This window comes from Apus apus, chromosome 1 (assembly GCF_020740795.1).
Source record: "Apus apus isolate bApuApu2 chromosome 1, bApuApu2.pri.cur, whole genome shotgun sequence".
In the NCBI taxonomy this organism is placed as follows: Eukaryota; Metazoa; Chordata; class Aves; order Apodiformes; family Apodidae; genus Apus; species Apus apus.
Genome location: NC_067282.1, coordinates 142,454,621 through 142,473,090, shown reverse-complemented (window position 1 = coordinate 142,473,090; position 18,470 = coordinate 142,454,621). Strand labels below are relative to the sequence as shown.

General features: G+C 46.7%; 1 protein-coding gene across 6 annotated transcripts in view; it reads right to left on the bottom strand.

Moving 5' to 3' along the window:
• The window catches only part of LOC127380225 (sodium- and chloride-dependent betaine transporter-like), a 65,611-nt gene that overhangs the window by 26,179 nt on the left and 20,962 nt on the right, over positions 1-18,470 (bottom strand). For all 6 annotated transcript variants that reach the window (XM_051608914.1, XM_051608912.1, XM_051608913.1 and 3 more), the window contains exons 7-14: positions 16,348-16,482; positions 14,249-14,352; positions 11,544-11,668; positions 11,166-11,278; positions 9,712-9,849; positions 8,570-8,672; positions 2,267-2,367; positions 1,034-1,204 (exon numbers count right to left, since the gene is read on the bottom strand). In XM_051608914.1, the coding sequence (XP_051464874.1) occupies positions 1,034-1,204; positions 2,267-2,367; positions 8,570-8,672; positions 9,712-9,849; positions 11,166-11,278; positions 11,544-11,668; positions 14,249-14,352; positions 16,348-16,482 (990 nt within the window). The remainder of the gene's footprint in view (positions 1-1,033; positions 1,205-2,266; positions 2,368-8,569; positions 8,673-9,711; positions 9,850-11,165; positions 11,279-11,543; positions 11,669-14,248; positions 14,353-16,347; positions 16,483-18,470) is intronic.

Below are 18,470 nucleotides of genomic sequence, written 5' to 3'. Positions count from 1 at the left end.
TTTTGAAGCCCCTCTGGCATCACACACCTTCCAGACCACTTAGGCTCCTCCTGAAGCCAAGTAATAGAGTGTTCTGCAGCCACCTGCCCAGCTCCATGGGCCAGTGTATCACTTTCCTGCTGAATACCAACTTGCACAGTTAATAACTGTTTCCATCTCAAGCTGTTCAGGCCAGTGCATGCTCACCCGTTGCAGAGCACATCACAAGCAGAGCAAGCAACTTTGTTGGCTTAATTTCAGTGCTACCACTCCTTGTGAAGCACTTGCCAGGATCCCACATTTGGCTCATTTATTCAGAAGTATCTGCCCCACAGTTTCTGAAATCAGCCTTGGCCTGCAACTGCTCTGTGAGCAGTTCATTGTGAGTTTTCAGTCTTTGGAGCTTAAGCTGCCTTAATCAGACACATGAGGAAACAACATTTGTGTTTCTTGGTCAGTCCAGTGTAACAAGAGGAACCAGTTTGTCACAGTGACTAATCATAATTACCAGTTATAAACTTGCTTTCAGTGAATGGTTTGCAATATTCAGTTGAAAGGCACTGTTCCTGGAAGCATCTGTGTCAAGAAATTAATTCACTACATTTCTGGGGTGTGACTGGAGAAAGGCAACAGGTATATTTTGAGAAAACCTGTTTTCAAAACAGGAGCAACTATTCCAGGAGGTATTGTGTGGTTGGATTGATTCTCCCCTGAATCAGTCAGGCTTAGAAGCTGATTACTTCCTCCTTGCCTTAACCACATCCTTGGAAGTCTCTTCGTACTGATGTAACTGTAAAGTCCCTGGAAATTACAACTAGTATCATCTAAACTAGGGCAAATAGAAAAACCTTCAGTCTGAAATTGGGCAAATCAGTTCCTTGGATATGCTGTAAAATAAGCATTAACACATCTCACAGCAACATTTCAGTCCAAAGTCTCACCCTCCTTGACTTCTCAGAGGAGAAATGTGCCACATACGTCTTCTCTATGGCCCTTCCCATGAGCCTTCTGGGACAAGAAGTAGCAACTCACACAGTGACAAAAATCCCAGTACCTGCTTCAGGGGTCCTTTGGTTTTCAGGCAGATGAAGATGGCGTAGAGAGGAATGCAGACCATGGAGGAGAGTGCCATCAGCCAGCCCACCACGTAGCCCCAGGCAGGGTACACATAGGAATTGTTGTATTTCAAGGGTGTGTACTTGATCAGGGAAAACAGGAAGACAGCCTGAGGAGCAGAAAACACAGCCATAGCCAGAGGAAAGGGTGCAGAAGAGCCAGGCCATCCTGCAAGCACCATCTGGTTAGCAACAAGTGTGATGTCTTCCATGAGCCAGCATGGACCTCGCTAGCTACAGCGAGGCAGAGTTTGGTGCACGCTGGCCGCGCACGGAGCTATCTCAGAGCCTGGACTAGGCTTCTCTGCAGTGTAAAGCATTCAATCTTCTTAAGGATTGAACCTCAAGTTAGCGAAGGTGGCAGCAGCTTTGAGGGTCCAGCAACATTGAGACAGCAATTTATTCATATCAAAGCCAGGAATTGTTGTTGTCCCAGGCAGAAATCCTTCAGAAGTACCACACAGGAACAGATCTACCCCTCTTGGGGCTTTCTAGCCACAGAGCTCTCAGATGACTTGGGCTAGATCAGTCTTGCTTTGAAAATTTCCCTGATACTCCACTTCTGCTGGAGCCCAAAGACAAAGGACTAGAAATGTTTTGCAAGCTGTAGCTATAGATCCCCCCTGTGTTGCCACTGATGTAAAAGAAAACAACTTTCAACATTAGATGCGGGAACAGAATTTAGTTCAGAATTCATGTTAAAATCAGTGGAGCAAGACTGGCAAGAACTTGCCTGACTTAGGGTGCATTTTCTTTAAACATAGTTGTCACTCAAGTTTTAAAAGAGATTTAATAACATAGAAAGAAAATGGCCATGGAAAGATATTTCTGAATCATGGGAGGTCACAGGAACACAGGCAGAAGCCAGTATTTCAGAACAGGGTAATTCTCACTGCTCTTCTATTCCAAAATAATTTGACCAAACCTCTCCAGAGTTGGAGGATACAATTCCCTTTGCCTTCACAATAAACAAGTGGCTCATCTGGCTCAACTAGTTTTCCATGCAAAAGATAAGGCTTTACAAAGGAAATAAACTGCTGTCTCAGCTATGGACATGCTTCTGCTTCTCCCTAGCAGTTCAAAAAAATTACAGCAGCACCTTGAAGACAAATCAACCTTTTCTACTGAGAATCCAGGGACCCAGAATAATATGTTATTGTAATTTAACTTACCAAGCACAGACCTGGGGTGAACACCAGCCAACATATCTTGATCAAGGGCCACGGCCGGAAACCAATCATGTCCTCAATGTTGTCGTAGAATCGGTTGGCACCTTGGCCACCAGCCAGCATAGAGACAAAGTCAGAGCTCAGATCATTGTTGTTTCCTTCAACCACTATTCATATCAGATCCCAACTTTCTTTATCCTCATTGTTTACTCCTGGCAAAAACATGGCCATCCTAATGATATTGCAGCAGGTTTTTATGGCATTGAAAAGGCTCATCTATGGCTAAATACAGATGGAGGCTTTTAACTTCAGCCCTGTCCCTCAGACAGCAGCAGCTGTAAGAGGATGCAGCCCATGTGCCACTAGGCACCAGAAAGGAGAGGCACAAGGCAAGGAGCTGGTTCATGGGTCAGCAAGGGAAAGGTCCTGCAGGTTGAGCACATGGGATTCTGTGAGTCCAGAGTGCTACAAGGAACAGAGTGGGGAGCACCAAACAGAACCCTCTATTAACCAGACTGGCACAGTAGGGAAGTCATGTCAAGAATCCCCACTGAGCAGGGCATTTCCCATGCCATCAAGTGACTGCTTGCCACAGAATACTTTATTTTTTGCATAAACCTAGAAGACCTGGCAATCTAAACTCTGCTGGAAACCAAATCTTCCATGTGCAAGCACTGTTATACTGTCCAATGGGAGATGTCCTGTGGGTGCCTGATCTCCTTCTTCTCTCATTTGTTTCACTTACTAGGTTATGTTGTTCACTGTGTGCGGGATCCACCTGAATCTCATGGTGCACCAGAGTGGGATATACCTCTGAAGAGCATCTAAAAGTCCTGCTACTGGCCAGACCCTAGACATGTATTCTCCCAAACCCAAAGCACAATGAGGAAATGTATGCAATGCTATGTAGAGGAGGTGGCGTAATGCAGATGGACTTCAGCAGACATTGTAGCACAAGGAACAAGAGCCTAATGTTGGCAAAAAGAAGATGTGAAATGAAGAAGAATCAAAAAGTCATTAAAAAGATGCCCTAACTTATTCCTAACTAGAGTTAACCAGAGCTAATATATCAGACTTGCCTCGGGTAAAATAGAGTAACAATATTAGACAAAAAAATGGAGCTAAGCTGTCTCCATAAAAAGGGTTACCAAGCAATCACAGTGCTTAGTTGATAAAGAAAGGGCTCTGCATTTAGGGGTGTTCATCCCCCTGTCAACTCAAGGTCATGCCACACTGCCCACCCACAAGCATGATGAAACCTTGCTTCTTTGCATCTTAACACCAGAAGGCTGGGCTGGGCAAAATTGCCCAGAGGACTGGCCACACTTGGAAGTATTTGGAGTTTGCAGAGTTTTCTTTTGATTTCTGTTATTTTAATGTCTTAGAATTAAATTGCTATATTTTGTTTCCTTTAAATATATGAATTCTACAAAAGCACATTATATGTGCTTCTCTTTTTTTTTTTTCCCCTTCAATTTTTTTGCATTATTTTCTGTATCCCATGACTAATGTTTACAGGAAAGCTCTTTTAAACACAGCTTTTGAAGTATTTAGGCTGGGGAGGGCAGGTTCTTTGAACACCTCATATTTCCCATCTCAAGCTGGCAAGTTAACAAGTAGCCTCAAGCAAAGACAACAAGCTGTGGCATATCAAGGGACACGCAGCCTTGTGTGGGAGTCCAGCCTACACCAGAGAACAGAACCCAAAAACTTCCAAGCTGTAAATATCACAAAGCTTCAGATAGCATTTCTGAAAATATAGTGGGGATGAAAAGGAGGCAGTATAAAAAATATATTTTGGCAAAAAGCAAAAATCTTCTACAGGGTAAAAAAAAAAAAAGGGGGGGGGGGGGGGGAAGAGATAAAAATGAGGCAACTTACATTCTGGAATATGAGCATAGCACAAGTTTTTATATCATACAGTGTTTCCACAGAATCACACTGTGATATCAGATGTAGATAAATTCATTTGTAATGCAACTTTGTAGAAGCCAAAGTTTCACTGCAAATTTGGATCTAAGGTCTAGCGGAAGAGGCATAGCAATTAAAGAAATACAAGGATGCCAAACAAAAAGAAAGACACAACAGACATCCATTGTCCAACAAGAAAACAACCCAAAACTTATCTTGTTAGTTACAGTGTGCCTCCACCTGTCCTTATCCCTATTCTCTGTAGTACAACCATCAGGTCCTGCATTTCCAAAGCCACTGTGGCAGTCAGTAGGTGATGTGATGAAACACAATGGGGACTGACATGTATGTCCTCAGAGAGCACATGAGCAGGAGGTTTTACTCATTCTGTGTATCAAAGGCAGATGAAAAAGTAATCAAGCTTAAGAAGTTATCAGTTCAATTACTCAACATTGGCTTTTAAAGCAAATTAGAAGCTGGAAGACAAGTGCAGTACCTCTTCCCAGCACATTAGAAGGATTAGATAAAGCTCCTGCAGAGACAACCATAAAGATTTCCCCAAAGAGGTTTTTTGTTGGAATGAACGAAGATGTTAGCTGCTATCCCCAGTATCCCAAGACAAGGAAGAATGTTATGCAGGCACGGGGCAGTTATCTGTGCATGCTGGTGCCACTTCTCTTGTGCTGACCAATCCCATATACCTTCAAAGCTGTTGCATGATTTTCTGACAAATCTTTTAATTTTGCTACATAAATTCATGGGTTTAAATTTCACATGAACCCAGCTAGAGATTTTTCACATCCTTATGTCTTGCCCTTATGGAGACTTTCTCATTTTACGGAGCTTATAGCAACTGCAAGGGATATCCAAATGGAAAGGGACAAAGATTTTATTTAATTTTTACAACATCCAGAAATGGTGAGTTCTTAGATCAGCTGGTTTGGAACCTGTGAAAAATCCCTCCCTTTTAAATCTTTTCTCCCAAGCTGCACTTACTTGCACTCTTATGCGTCAAATTTCATCCACAGGACTTTTAACAGGTGATGACCCTTGGCTCTATGCCACAGTACTAATATCTGCTCCCTCTTTGTATCAAACCTGCAGCATCAACATCTGCACCAAACCTGTGCAAAATGCCAGCAGCAGAGACACTGTGGCACTGCAACGACTGCAAACCCTTGGGATATGAGGTGCACAGAGCCAGTCCCTTATGGCCCATAAATAAGCATGTAAGATTGGCTGTAGCTGGTGCATCTGAGAGGGTAAAGCACACACAGCCAGAGCAAGACCGACAGGCAGGATCCAGGCAGAAGGAGGCTGCTGTTTCTGGTAGCCACACTGCATATGAGCAAGAGAGTCAGAGGAAGATTTATGCCAGGACAACACGGGTCCACCCTAGGGCCACCCACAAGTACCTGCTGGCATCAGTTTGCTTTAGCTCTGCCAACAGTCTTAATGGTTTCAGCCCCTGCTCTCCTGCAGCAGTGGAGGCATTCGCTTTCTCCTGGAACAGCTAATCCTAATGTGCATGCTGTGACTGACTGGAAAATATCTTCCCTGCAGCGTGTTTCAGCAGCGTTGTGCTGTGAATCCCAGGGCTCAAAATCAATGCAAGCTTAATGAGAGCTGCCTGTCCCACAGCAGAAGGGAGAGAGGAGAAGGGGGGGAAGGCACCAAGACCCTCCAGCACTCCCCTCTAGAGAACATGATGAGCAGGTCTGCTGCTGCACGATCCTTTCAGAGGCAGAGAGCAGTAGGCAAGGAAATCCTCAGATCTTTGCAAGAGCAGCTGCCTGGCAGCAGAGGGAAGCTGCCAGGTGGTGGGTGGTTGGTGTATGTGCTGGGAGAGGGGAAACTCAGAATGCATATTTGTGTTAGCAAAAATGCTGTAATTCTTCACAGTGTAAGCAAGAGGCTCAGCCCTGCCAATTCTGAGGCCAGGAGAAAAGAAAACACATTAATTAGCACCAGGCACTTTTTTTTAAACGCTAAGGTACCTCACCTTGGCCCTCTGACTACATTTCAAATCAGAATCAGCCCAATGGAGAGGGTAAAATACCGCTGGGTGGAGTGGGGCAAAGGAACCCATGGTGGTGAGGGAAAGGGCCATTTATCTATCCCCACCTGCTTCATCCCCTTTCCAGGCTGCTGGGCCAGCATCACTTTTCCTGCTACTCATTGTCTGTCATTGCTCCACTCCACGGATCATTGGAAAATGTGTGTGGTCTGTGTGAGAGTAAAAATGGAAGGGGGGTTCTATACATCAGTTTAATGTACCCAAGCATGGTGATGATGAAGCCTTGTCACAGAAAGACAGGAATCTCCATCCCTCTGTAAATCCTACAGAGACCAGGTAGAAGGCAACTCTAAATTAAATCTGGCCAGGGTCTGCTATCACAAGCTCTCAGGTGAGCTGCCCTTGCAGGACCTCTCTCTACCGTAAATCTACAGATCTACTTTTCTTGCATTCCTCAGAGGTTAATCTCAAACATCTAGACCTGCCACCACTTCAGCAAGAGAGAAGTCCATACAGACTAGCAATTGGCTCCTGCTGTACAGAAAGCATTTGGAGAAGCTGGTACTGCCTCCATCAGCAACTGCACTACAGCCAGTGCAACCTCTACAACTGCAAGCACCAATGAGAGCACTGAGGACTGACTGGTCACTGATACTTCTAAAAGAAGACAAAGGTGGCACCAAATGAAATTTTCAGGTGGCAGATTCAAAACAAGGAAAGGTGTTTCCTCACACAACACCTGACCGAGCCATGGAGCACCTTGTGCTTCATGCATTTTGTAGGTGATAAATACTTACTTGAGTCAATTGGAAACAATAAACATAATTTACTTCTGGCTCTGGAAATCCCTAGGCAACTAACTGAGTATTGCATCTGGCTCCAGGACCTCCAGCACAAGAAAGACATGGACCTGTTGAGTAGGTCCAGAGAAGGGACATGAAAACAATCAGAGAGCTGCTGGAACACCTGTGCTGTGAAGAAAGGCTGAGAGAGTTGGAATTGTTCAGCCTGAAGAAGAGAAGGCTCAGGGAGACATTGTTGTGGCCTTTTGATATATAAAGGGAGCTTGTAAGAAAGAGAGAGAATTTTTAACAGGGCTTGTAGTGACAGGAGAGGTGTAGCAGTTTTAAACTGAAAGAGGGTAGATTCAGATTGGATATAAAGAATATTATTTATTTTAGTAGAAGGGTGCTGAGACACTAGAACACATTGCCCAGACAAGTTGTGGATGCTCTATCATTGCAAGTGTTCAGGGTCAAGTTAGATGGAGCTTTGAGAAACCTGATCTAGTGACAGATGTCCCTGCCCATGGCAGGGGAAGTGGACTAGATGGCCTTTAAAGGTCCCTTCCAACCCAAATCATTCTATAGTTCTATAATAAGTTGTTAGAAGCTGGAATAATAGTCACAGAAAGTATAATTGTTATTTTTTCTGCTATTCTGCTCCTTCCTGGGCCTTCATTCTTGGCCAGTGAGAGACACACACCATGATGTTCATGCCTGCTGCTTTCGCTAGGTTAAGATGGCCATGCTGCTTGGTGTAGCTAGGAGCCAGCAGATGCATGATTGGGTGTTGAGGGTGTGCTCTGAGTTGGCATCTACTACATCTAAGCTTTGCATGATCCTTACAGGTACTGAGCTCCTGTAGCTCCATGAAGCTAAGGAGAGAGAGTAGCTGCTCTACATCACACACAATTAGACCCTTTGCCTGAAAACCACCAGTCTTGACACAAGCTTCAGGGAGATGAGCTGCAGCTTGCATGTTCAGACACCATTCAGCAGGCAAGAGATCCCCTGTAGGATATCACAGGATACTCTTCTTACTGCATAGACTAACGAGCAGTTGGTTTCCTTCCGATAGCTCATGGAGCTCAGTTTACTCCTGCTGCTGAGTAGTTCGGTTACAGACCTCACTGAGAGCCAAAGCAGTCCCTCCTGTTTCTTTCAGGAGTGGCAACACAGCCCGTGCAAACAGGAAGCATTTATCATTGCAGAAATAATGGAGAGAAACTCTGCATCCCAGCATTTTGTGTTAAATCAATGGACAGGACCAAACTAAAGGCACCATGTCAGCAGACAGTAACAGAGACCAGAGAGCAGCAGTTACTCTTCTATAGCTGATTTTCTAATTCAAAGGGCAGATGGGAAGAGCAGCAAGGTAGTTCAACATGAGGAACCTTCAGAGAGGGAAAAACCATTCCTACATTAAATGTGGAGCAACTAAGAAATGTTGCAAGAAAACAGAATGGAAACCAGATGAGAAAGAGGGTAATTACTGCATTGGTTTTCCCCTTAAGGATCCTTTTTACTCAAGCTCACTACTCGACCCCCTATCCCTGCCTTGGGGAAGAGTAACACAGGTTTTAGTCCTCCACTTACCATACACCCACCCTACACAGATGACTTCAAAAATGGCCAGAAAGAGTAGGCATGTGCCACTGGCAGCATAGTAATCAAAGAGCTGGAAGATGTACATCCCACCCTGTTGAAGAGGTAGAGAAGAGAAAGTTATTATGGTGGGACTATTTCAAGTGAGGTAAAAATTACAGAGGCAGGCTGAAGAATAGCAGCAGAAACACTGCATCTGGGGCAGGTGGAAGAAGGAGAGCATTCTCTGGACACTATTCCCACTCTGCCCCAAAAAGACAGTCAGGCCTGTTGGCTGGAGAGCATTTCATGAACACTTTGTAACACTGCTTCTTTGTCCACAGGAGTGGGAGCCAGTTTGTTTGCTTGTTTAAAGCAAGCTTCCAGCATAATTTCAAAACACCTTGTAGCAGCATAGAACTTTGCATCCAAGAAATGTAGATCCTGAGGATCAGGATTTTCAGATACCTCATTTTAGCTGCATCAACCTTTACATATTGCTCAAAGTCCAAGTCCTACAATGGCAGAGGCATGTGCCTTCCCTGCTGCCTCTGTCTTTGAGCTGAACCCTGCATAGTTGCCATCAGCCAAAACCCTTGCCCGAGTATTCATTTTGCATGCACAGAGCAGCACAGCACTGTGCAAGAAGATGTGCTTGGCTCTCAGCTGCAGAGCAGGGCAAACACCATGCACAGAACACCACACTATCACAGCTCTGCTCCTTCTAGTCCCAGAGACCAGAGGCTTCCTACTGGCTCAGGCAGGGTTATGGTACAGCCATTACCCAGAGCCTCCCTTCCTGCTGCTTTGCTTCCCGTGGAAAGCAGCCAGCTAACAATCACTGCCCTTAGGAGAGCTTCTGCTTGTGCAGCTCAGCTTGTTTTAGCCACCGGGCCTGGCATTTGCACAAAGCTGTATGTCAGGCAGCCTCTCTGGGCTGTAGGACTGTGTCTCTGGAAGGCTCAGTCGTGCAGTGAGTACACTAGCATCACACGATGAAAGCAGCCTTGGCTGATAGAGACACAGCTAATGCATTAGAAATTAAGGACAATTAACAGCATCAAAAATGAGCTTGCTGTCTCTACCCACTGCTCCAGAGCAGTCTAACAGGGTTTCTGGTGCTCGGCCGTATACCCCAGCTACTGCTTTCTTACCTCTGTGACCAGCAGTAAGCCTAGCAGGTAGCATATGACTGCAATGGCAAGGATGAGCAGCTCACGACGCCCCTTTCTCCGAAACACTCCTGGGAACATGTCCACAAGAGCAGTCACCATGCTTTCCACACAGACAAACTGCGGAAGATAACGGGTTGGAAAAATCAGTCTCCCCTTCCCCAAGCACACTCACTCAATGTCCTTTTTGCCCCCAGCCACCCAAATCCTTATTTTTTTTTTCTCTTTTTGTCTGTCTTGCTTCCACCAAGGGCCATCTGCAGCTGCTAAGTACCCAAACTCTGCTCAGTGAATGAGGTCCCCTCTGGAGATCCAGACCAAAGGGGTTAAAAATACAGCCCCATGTTTGGGGGATGAACTGTGAGATGTACAAGGAATTGCCTCAAACCCATGCTGCTGCACAGCAGGAACAACTAAGGGATGGGGAGGCAAGGGGCAGACTGTACCCCTCGAGCAGGGTGAGGAAGCACCTAAGATGGCAGAAGGGATCTTATGACAGCAGGGAGCTCCCCCTGCCACCCTGAAGCTAAGGGGAGCCAGGTGACTGTGGGGGCACAGCTCAGCCCTAACATTAAGCACCCCCCTCGTACAGAGGACTGGCTGCAAAACAGGCCATGACTGCCTGGGACAACCCAGAAGAGCAGGTGGCCAGGTGTCTCACAAGTGAATTGTTGGCTTTGGGGACTGACCATGGGGGAGGGTGCCTTCTCATCACCACATGGATCTCGGTCCCACAGCTCAAGTCACCCATGGAGTGCATAAAAGAACATCAGCCCAGCCAGCATGAAGCAGAACCATAAGCAAGATGAGGCTGGAGGGGAACTTGACCCAGAAAAACAGAGGAAAGAGACCTTATTCTCCAGCTGCAGGGGCTTACGTGTTGCAAAGCAGAGCCTAAGCAGAGAATGCAGCCTGGCAGGCATGCCAGACATCCCCCGCTCCCCTCCTTCCAGCATGCCAGGGGTGCACACTGCACTGCTTTGCTGGGTTTTGCACCTGGCAAAACAGGGGTATGGGAGACTGAGAGACGGGAGCACCAGCAAGGGGAGCACACAGGGATTGCTCTGGTGAGATGCAACTGGGAGAAAACAGTCCCATTCCCCTTCCCAGACTGCCCTGCTCAGTGCCAGGCCTCGCTCCAGAGTGTGCATGGTTTCAGAGGTGGCACAGAGGTGGGAGGGGATGTAGCTGGGACACCCTCACTTACACATAGGGAGAAGGATGCCCAACAGAGATGCCAACACACATAACCACTGGCATCCCGTCAGCCCTGAATCTGAGTTCCCACAGCGTGGAAGTGCTGCAGACAACATGGAAAAAGTGTTTGAGGTACCAGCAAAGCAAATGACCACTTTGTCCTTTCCCATGGCCTTGGGGAGTGTTCAGGGTGGTGACAGACACTGGGGTGTTAGATGAGGAGGGAACACCTGCTGTACCTGGCTGTCCAGTCCCAAGAAGATCAACATGAGGAAGAAGAGGCAGGACCAGAGCTGAGACACAGGCATCATTGTTACTGCCGTTGGATATGCTATGAAAGCCAGGCCAGGACCTGCCAACAGACCACAAGATGACCACGTGTGCCCCTTACACCACCATCTGCCAGCACTACCCTGCAGCACAGGGGGAGCTCACATACTGCTTCAAAGCTCATATCACCACAGCTCTGTGCCCACAGCAAGCTGTGTTGGGGACCACTGGTCCTGCAGACCTCACTGCAGACACCCATAGCAATAGAGGGCTTCACTTCAGGAAAGTCACTTCCCCTTCAGGCTCTCCGTTTTACCTTGGCTTTGAAATCTTCTGGAAAAACCTACCTGATTCAGCCACTTCTGCAATGGGTACACCCTGCTCTCGAGCCATGAAGCCCAGCACAGAAAAAATGGCAAAACCAGCAACGAAGCTGGTGGCACTGTTCAGGAAGCAGAGCATGATGCAGTCCCTGCAGGGGTGAGACAAGAGAGAAATCAGTGTTTCCCACTGCAGAATGAGTCCACTTGGGATCATGCCTGTACTCAGTTTCCCAGTCAGACAACATGGACCAAGAAACAGCAATGCTGTTCTTGAAATCCATCAGAAGTAAAAAGCTCAGAACCAAGACAAAAATCAGCCTACCTACCTTGTACCCTACTGTCCAAGAGATACAGGACTGTATGTGTCACAAAGAGAGACAAGGAGCAGCACCAGTGGCTTATGAATAGGATGCCACAATGATACACGTAGGGATGTGGCAACAAAAAAGTTGACAGGCGTCAAGAGAATAAAAACAACAAACAACATGAGGAAAACAGCAAATTGAAAAAGGGAAGATGTTTCAAAAGTAAATATAGTCAAGGAGGAAGAGCATCTAAAAGCATGAACATGCACAGGTTCAGCAGGTCTGGTAAAACAAGGACTAATGGGTTAACAAAAAATCCTCACCTGGCAAGGGTTGTGTCTACACTGTCTTTACTAACTATGCTCAGATGAAGGCAGGAACATGCTATGCCACTTGTTCTGAAACATTAGTGCACTTTTTCCCTGTGAGAATGGGGCACTAGTATGAGCTGGCTGTGCTGGAAACTCCACACCCTGGGATCTGGCCTGGGCATCTGCTGGAGCTGACCCACATTGTCTGCTGTTATGGGGCGGTGTGGACACCCAGCACATTTGGGCCACTGAGACCTAAGCTGCCAGCTCAAGGCACCTAAAGCAATAGAGGAAGGTGTCAGTGCACTGCTCTATTGGTGACAGATACATTTTGGAACAGCCAAGGGAAAGTATTAATTGCCTGACCAACAGCCGTGGCAGCACCTACTGGAGAACAGAAGAAAAGGAGGGATGATTTATGTCTTCCAAGTACCATTACATTTTCCCATCCATGCTGTAGCAATACATGAAGGAAAAACAAAGCCTGTGCTTCTCAGGGCTCTGTGGAAGATGTCAGAAATGGTCCTGATGGCTTCACTGAGCTCCATGTAAGGTCATGAATAAAATAGATTTGTAATCCAAGGGCAAGGAGGAGGCCAGACAGACTTGATTAATCTCCTTGATAGGATCAAAATGCCACTGGCAGTACATCACCCTGATGGTAATAAAGCACCGGAGACAGCGGGCCCAGCCATCATGATTGTACCATCTCCTCTGCCTAGCAAGTGACAGCAGACCTGACCGTGCCACCCCTGCTCACTCACCCTTGTCAAAATAGGCCACGGTGCCTCCACAGGGACTGGAGTCACTCCCCGTTTTCATTCCTTTCCTTCCTCCAGTCTTTCTTGTATCCAAGATGTCTCACGTGGGAGAGCACTGCTAAAGCCATTTTCTGTAGCTCCTGTGTTCCCTCATCCCTACGCTGAATCCTCTGAAGCTTCCACACCCTGAGCAGATCATCAGTCAAAGCAGCATGACCCAAGGTGTGACATTCAGGATGTATAATGCTCATCTCAAACAATCCAAGAGATAAGTGATGTACTTAGGCACTCAGGATATCTGTTGTTTGTCTTGAGACATGTAGGAGTTAAACAAGATCTGCTGATGGCCTAAAGAGATGTCTCAGCAACCCACCAAACCATTTTACTCCCCCCCCACCCCGTGATGTGTACCTGAGAACTGGGGAGTTTAGTGTGGGACATGCTGAGGTTGGAGACAAAGGAGTTCTACAGCTGGCACTGGGGGCAGAATATCCAGTGATAACCAGGCCTTGAGATTTCGTGAAAACCACCGACTTAGCAGGAATAGTTAAAGAGTGCCAGTCTCAAGCTGCCTCCTAGGACCGAACCTCCACTGCAATAAACTAATCCTGTGGTGCCAGTTGTCTCAACCTCCTGTTTTGCAGTGGCTGATCTCATTAATTAGCCAAAAAAAGACAATCTGCAGGACATAGGTCCAGCACCATAACCCCCCTCCTATCTTGGAGGAGCACAGAAAAGATAGAAGGATTTTCTCACCTGTACAGGGAGAAAAGTGGAGGTGCAGTGGGCCAGAACTGTACAAAAATCTGGGACACTGTGGGTGCAGGGAAGCACTTCCCCACCGATGATGTCACTGGACCGTGGTGGTAACTATGCTCTCGCTTGCTGTCCTCTGTATCTCTGCTTTCTCCTTTCTTTTCTGTCTGTGTTTTCCTCCATGTGACATCTGACCTCGTTTGCATCTTAATTTCACCATTTGGGATCACCTTTAAACTTCTTCTCAGGTCCTGCCAGGCAACAAAGGGTGCAGCTGCCGTGCGGCTCATCCCAGGAGAGGGAAGGCAGAGTCCAGCCGCACCAGCCTCCCACTGCGGTGAGGAGGGCTAGAAAGCAAGGGGGTTCTGCCCCATCTCTCGTAAGACCGCACGCCAGCCCTGGTGCCCATTTGTGCACCTGATGTTGTGTTATCTTTGTTTTGTCCTGGCAAGATCATAAAAAATTGCCACGTATCCAAATACTGGATCGTGACTCTAGGTCTCTCACGGGGACAGAGCCTGAATCAGATGCAGCTCTGTGCTGTTTGTCTCTCAGCAAATTTCCAGAAGGATATGAGGAGTCCAGACTCTTCTCACCTGTAACAGTTGTTGGTGTATTTGTTGTAGCTGCCCAGAGCAGTCAGGCACCCCTGACAGATGGCGTAGGAGAAGAGGATCTGAGTACCTGCATCCATCCAGACCTGAAACAGAGAAGGTAGTGGTCTCCAGACCTGGCAACAAAATAAACAAATGTCCCTGTCTAGCAACAGCTTCTCCATCCATACAGAACAAACTCCATGAGACAGAGAGGGACTCGGTGGATGTAGGAATTGGGATACTTCTCTGGGAAAACTGACCTATAGGGCTGAAAGACCTCTAGGAAGATTCTCCTGAGGGGACAGTATTTTCACATCCCACTCAAGGTGACACCACTTCTCCATCCCACACCTTTGCGTTCTGGGTGGAGATGGCATTCCTGATAGCATTGCTCCATCTGAAGTTGACATTTCAGATGTCTATTGTCCTTACATGGCCCAAGGTTCACAGAGCCATTGGTGAGTTGGCCCAAATGAGGGCCATTGAGTCCTTTGCTTGATCAATGTACTCCCTTCCCCACTCCCCAGTCTAGGTTCCCACATACCTGAGGCCACAGATCAGGGTGAAGGGCAGAAAATTGCCAGACTGAGAGTTCAGTCCAGTGAGATGTCACGAGCTCTGGCATTGCATGGGAAAAGCTGAGTAGGCTTGTTTACTGCTGTTCCACCTCTCCCCTGTAGAGCAGTCCCTTCACTCCATGTGCTTCAGCTCCACTCTCACACTCACCCAGGCAAAGCCCTGAGATGTGGGATAGCAGGCAGGCAGGAAATCAGCCCACCTTTCTGTTTGCCTGTGTGTTCCCTCTCTTTCTCCTCTAAGCAGCCCCCAGCTGCAAACATCCAGGCAGCTGCAATTTGGCAGCCTTTTAAAAATCCCAGCCCAGGCATTGCTGCTTAAATTCACATGGATTCATCAGGTAGGCAGGTAGACAGGAGTCCTCCAGGCATGGGCACACGTCCTGCCTGACACCAAAGCCTCACATTCTGCCTAAACTCAGTCACAGCATCTCACACTCCTGCTATGCTGGGCTGCAGCAGCCTGGAAAGACCATGTCAGCTTTAGTTAGGCTGTGAGAGATAAGCTGGTTTTCAGTGAATAAGCTCTGACCATTAATAAAACACACTCAGCCCCAGTCACTCCCCTGTTATTTATTTTTATATTAAAATGCCATTTACGTTCAGCTGGCTCTTTGCATTCAGCATGCCACAGATTTTGTATTGACAACACATAATTGCATCTGAAAGCCATTTGGGGGAAGACAGTGTGTTTGGCAGCTGGTTTGGGAGCACTTGGGGCTTTGGCCATCTGGGAAGATGCAGGAGGTAAACGGAGACTGTAGGCTAAGCATATTGCTTGGCTGCCCCCACAAAAATATTCAGCGATGGAATAATTAGCAGCAGAGTCATTTAAATGCTCTTCTGGAGGGGGTCTGCATTAACACCTCCTTGGGATGGTGGAGGCAGCCTGTGCAGCCTTGATGAGCCTACGTGGGGAAGAGAAGAAACCTGCTGCTACAGAAAAGTGCTAGAGCAGACACCCTGGGGGGATCCTCCAAAGAAAGGTCCTGCTGCTTGCCCTGTGCAGCCCAAGGGTGCTCCTAACCTCCTCCCAACTTGAGCTACCTTGCAGGTCCTGGGTTTGGCTGGGGCACAGCACACTTTACTTGTGTGCATTTGGTCTCTGCAAGCACAGGGGCTCTACATTGCCTGGGAGGGCCCTGTTGGAGCCAGACAAAGTGCTAACCAGGCCAGAAAAAAAAAGAAAAGTGGTATATTATTTCCCCCCACCCACTTCCTTAATTATTTGCGTTTAAGACCCAGCAAAACCATCTGTTACATGTTGAATATTTTATAGACTCTTTTGGATTTGCTGAGCCCATGAGTTGAAATGACCAAACATGCCCATATGCTGCAGATGCACAAGCAAAAAAGCTGTGCTGTGCAGGGGGATGAGACCCCTTTTGGCTCTTTTTAGGAGATCTCACTGGGTCACTGGTCTCCTTCCAGATGAGACAGCTAGATCCTCAGCCAGCAGCAGATCCAAGGGCCAGGGCACTGGAAACTGCACTTTCAGCCAACACTTTCCTGACCCCCACAAACCTGTGGGTCTGCCAGCCTGGAAATATCTGGCTTCAGGTAGAAGATGATCCCCTCAGCAGCACCTGGCAGCGTGACTCCTCGCACCAGCAGGATGATAAGCATCACATACGGGAAGGTAGCAGTGAAGTAAACAACCTGTGGGTGCAGGGAAGCAAGAGGAGAGAGGGTCACTGGGGGGGGGGGCTAGGGAATGGTGCAGGCATCATCTCATCTCATCTGCAGTCCCCCTCCCCCAGAAAATGTCCCTGGACTCTGCTGTTTGTTATAGCTGCTACTGCTAGCATGAGAGAGGATTGGGGAAGAAATTAGTCAAGGTTACTTCTCACCAGTGATTTGGTTTATCTACATTTTGTTCTCACCCACGACTCTGTCATTGGTTGCTCTGCTTTATTTTTCTCTTTCCAGTCAGTGTAATTTCCCTGCTCTTAGCTGCTCTCTTCATCTTTCTAGAGCTGCAGAAGGTGCCCAGATCTCTTTCTGTCACTGAGGTTTAATGAGGAGTTATTAAAGTGATCCTATTCCCAGCAAGAGTTTTCCAAATTAAATAGCTTTTGCTGCCCAATTTGAGAAACCTCTGAGGGGTCTCATTTCCAGGGGATGCATGTGTGGGTCTCTCATCCCCTTCAATGCCCCTGAGCTCTGAGTAAAAATGGGGGCACCTCAAAGCCTTTAAAAAATTGTAGACCATTATTTTTGTAAAAACTTCCTTTCACTTCTTCTTGTGTGTAATGTAAATAAATGTTACCTTAAAATTAATCTCCTGTAATCCATTGCCTAATGTAGCATATTTTTTTTCTCTTTGCAAAATATCCGTGAGTAAGTTTCAACATCCTAACATTTATTCATTATTAAAATTCATCAAAGTAATGTGAAGGCTTGTTTACTCTATGGATTCATAGTGAGAGGCCTAAAAATGACATTTTTTCAGCTTAGTGATAATTGGTCGAATAAGTCATCGTACATGGCACTTTTGCTGTTCTCCAATTGAATAAGAATGCAAGCAACTTTTGGCACAAGCACTAAAATCTACCTTCAGAAATCACTTCTGGGAAACATTTAGACATATCAGCTGGATGCATAAGGAAAGGAAACACGGAAAGAACACAAGGGTGGGCAAAATGAATAAAAGGTAAAGGCTTTTAAAGAAAATTAGTCTTCACAGAGTTATTTGAAATTATTTTCCTGTAGTTACTATTGTTTCTTTAAGTTTGGACTCCTTAAATCACAGAAGCATAAACACAAGGATCTGGCAGAGTTACCCGATGAAAGTAGAGTCTTAGTCAAGCACAACCTCCCGTTGGCTCTGAGCTGTTCAACAAAATTATTTACCTACTCAGAATTCCTGGGACCTCCCTACTTCTTATCCTAATACATAGCCAGTGAGGAAAAAGAAGGAAGGAAATAATTTTTTTAACAGTGCCCCTGTAAAACTCAAAATAACTACTTGTGGAGAAGCTGACTGGCCTGTCTGACCTGCAGTCGAACAGGACAGAAAAACCCACTCTGTACTGCTGCACCATGTCCATACCACCTGTCTGGTAAAAAATAAGCCCTGTATCCTAAAATCTGTGGTCCCAGGAAAGCCATTCCAACTACTACCTGCACTTACTCTTTCCTCTCACTTTCTAATATGACTTTGCCAAACCAAATCAGTCCAACCAGGCTGACTGAACCTCTTGAGCTTTCTCCTTGGGCAGGAGAGCTCTGCACACCAGGTCAGCACCAGGAAAAGGAGAGAGTAGGTGGAGAGGGTTGAGAGCTGAAGGGAAGCTGGAATGGCTGAATTACACTTCCATGCAGATCAAACAGCTGCTCAGGCTCTATCTCCCAAGATCAGAATGATCTCTTGTGAAGATGGTACTGTGGTATTCAAACCAGGGAGCATCAGAGATATAAGATTTAAAATGTGGACCATCCCCTCTCCCTGTAGGGAAATGAACAACTGGCTGTTGCCAATTGACAGTCAAACACTTCTACACCACCAACTCACCATTGGGATAACTGGCCACCAACTAGCAGGCGGTGCTTGTTCAGCACCATGACCAGAACCTTGGACAAGCTGGTGGCTCTGCTCACCATGGTCTGACTTCTGCAAGGGAACTGTATATATATATAGGGGAGTT